This window comes from Leishmania martiniquensis, chromosome 16 (genome assembly GCF_017916325.1).
Source record: "Leishmania martiniquensis isolate LSCM1 chromosome 16, whole genome shotgun sequence".
In the NCBI taxonomy this organism is placed as follows: Eukaryota; Euglenozoa; class Kinetoplastea; order Trypanosomatida; family Trypanosomatidae; genus Leishmania; species Leishmania martiniquensis.
The window spans coordinates 385,731-387,500 of NC_090151.1; the positions used below are offsets into that span (position 1 = coordinate 385,731).

The 1,770-nt window shown below is 62.1% G+C and overlaps 1 protein-coding gene across 1 annotated transcript in view; it reads left to right on the forward strand.

Moving 5' to 3' along the window:
* Positions 1-780: 780 nt before the first annotated feature.
* LSCM1_05743 (uncharacterized protein) overlaps positions 781-1,770 on the forward strand; it is a gene marked incomplete at both ends in the record, with an annotated part of 2,484 nt that continues 1,494 nt past the window's right edge. The window contains one exon of the mRNA XM_067323186.1: positions 781-1,770. This exon is cut by the window's right edge and continues 1,494 nt beyond it. Coding sequence (XP_067179821.1) covers positions 781-1,770 — 990 coding nt within the window.

Sequence of the window (1,770 nt, forward strand, 5' to 3'; positions counted from 1 at the left end):
GTCTGACCACCACAGACCCCTCTTCTTCGCGAGCCGTTACACTTAGCGCGAAAAGAGACGCCTTCTCTCTCCGAGCCACAACTTATGCGTAACACTGCGACCGGCTTCCGAGCACAAGAGCAGGTAAAGCAACAGGGAGCGAGAGAGCGCATGGGCTGGTATCTGCCGCACCGTGTCCCCATCATGTGCGTTCTCAGCCCCTCCCTCTCCTCCTTCCTGTGACAAGGCTTTGCTTTTGAGGCCTGCGCCAACTGTTTGCTCCACTCTTTCCCCGCTCCTCCTTTTCCCTCTTTGGGTACCTCTTCGGCCACACGCCCCGCCCCGTCGTTTCAGACTACGCTGCGGAGATCGAACCGACCCGAGTTGCTGCCTCTGCACGCGAAGAGGCGGGGCTGACGTTAAGTGACAGCTAAGGGAAGTAAGTCACATACGTACATACACCCAGAGCACACACACACACACACACGCACACGTATGCATCACTTCGAGCGAAGCCGCGGCACCAGGGCTGGTGCGGCAGAGGCGGTGCAGGTGCCCGACGCTCCTCTCAAGATGGGGCATGGGAGCTCATCGACGAGAGGGAAGCGCGATCGTCGCCGCGGACAACGGCCAGAGCTGCTCACTTGTGCGTTCATCGCTGGTTTGGTAGCCGGTTGGATGCTCTGCGGTGTGCTCCGCGCTGACATAGCCGAGCGCCACGACGTAAAGGGTGCGAAGTCGCCACCACCAAGGGGGGAGGGTGCGCTTTCGACCCAGATGCAACCCACAGAAACTACACGAATGCCCTCGGCTAGCGTGCAGCCGACAAAGCCCCTGGCAACTCCGCCTCTGGAGCGCCCCCAAACAGGTTCGCCCACGAAACCCCCGCAAACATACCCCAGGGATGGCAACAACTACAGCGAGGAGGGCCAGTACTTCCCAGAGGAGCCTCACCTGCTGCCTGGGCTGCAGATCGAGCGCCGCGCTTTCGCACCCAATGAGCTGCTGGACCGGTTCGGCGACACGGACATCATCTACACCTTCGTGAACGCCAGCGAGGCGAACCAGCAGTACCGAAAACTTGTACGCAACGCCTGCATTACCGCCGTTCTCCAGGCTGAGAATGCCTCGTACGTTAGCCGGCAGTCACCCTTCGCGACACTAAACCTCAGCACGCCCATGAATCGTTCAGCAGAAGCTCCATCAGGCGCCCATGTTGCGGCAGAGCCCGCCTACAAAGATGTGAAACCCTATCGGTGGAACACGACCCTCGCCTCTGGCATGCACGGCGCAGCCACTCCTGCGCCATCGCCCTTCTCTCTTCTCTTCTGCGCGCCTTCCCCGCTGAGACCGGTCTTACGGCCATACTCCACGATCCGCGAATTGATGCAGCGCGTGAAGGCGGCCGCCCGCACCAATATCGGTGTCCGAGATCGCGAGACGGACGAGCTGCGGCACAGCCTGCGCAGCGTTGAGCAGCACGTGCGGTGGCACCGCGGCCGCGTCGTGATGGTGTCGCCCGGGCACCACCCGACGTGGGTGGACGGCGCGAAGAACTTCCTGGCTGGGGTGTGCGGCGATGCGCGCGTGCAGGCGCTGCGGACTAGCGGGACGCACCTGCGCGTGACGACCGTGCACCAGGACGCTTTGATGCCATACGGGATGCGGCTGACGGTGAACTCGCACGCGATAGAGCAGCACCTGTGGCGCGTGCGCAACGTGACGCCCGTGCACGTGTACATGAACGACGACTATTTTGTCAACCGCGACGTTGCGATCACGGACCTGTTC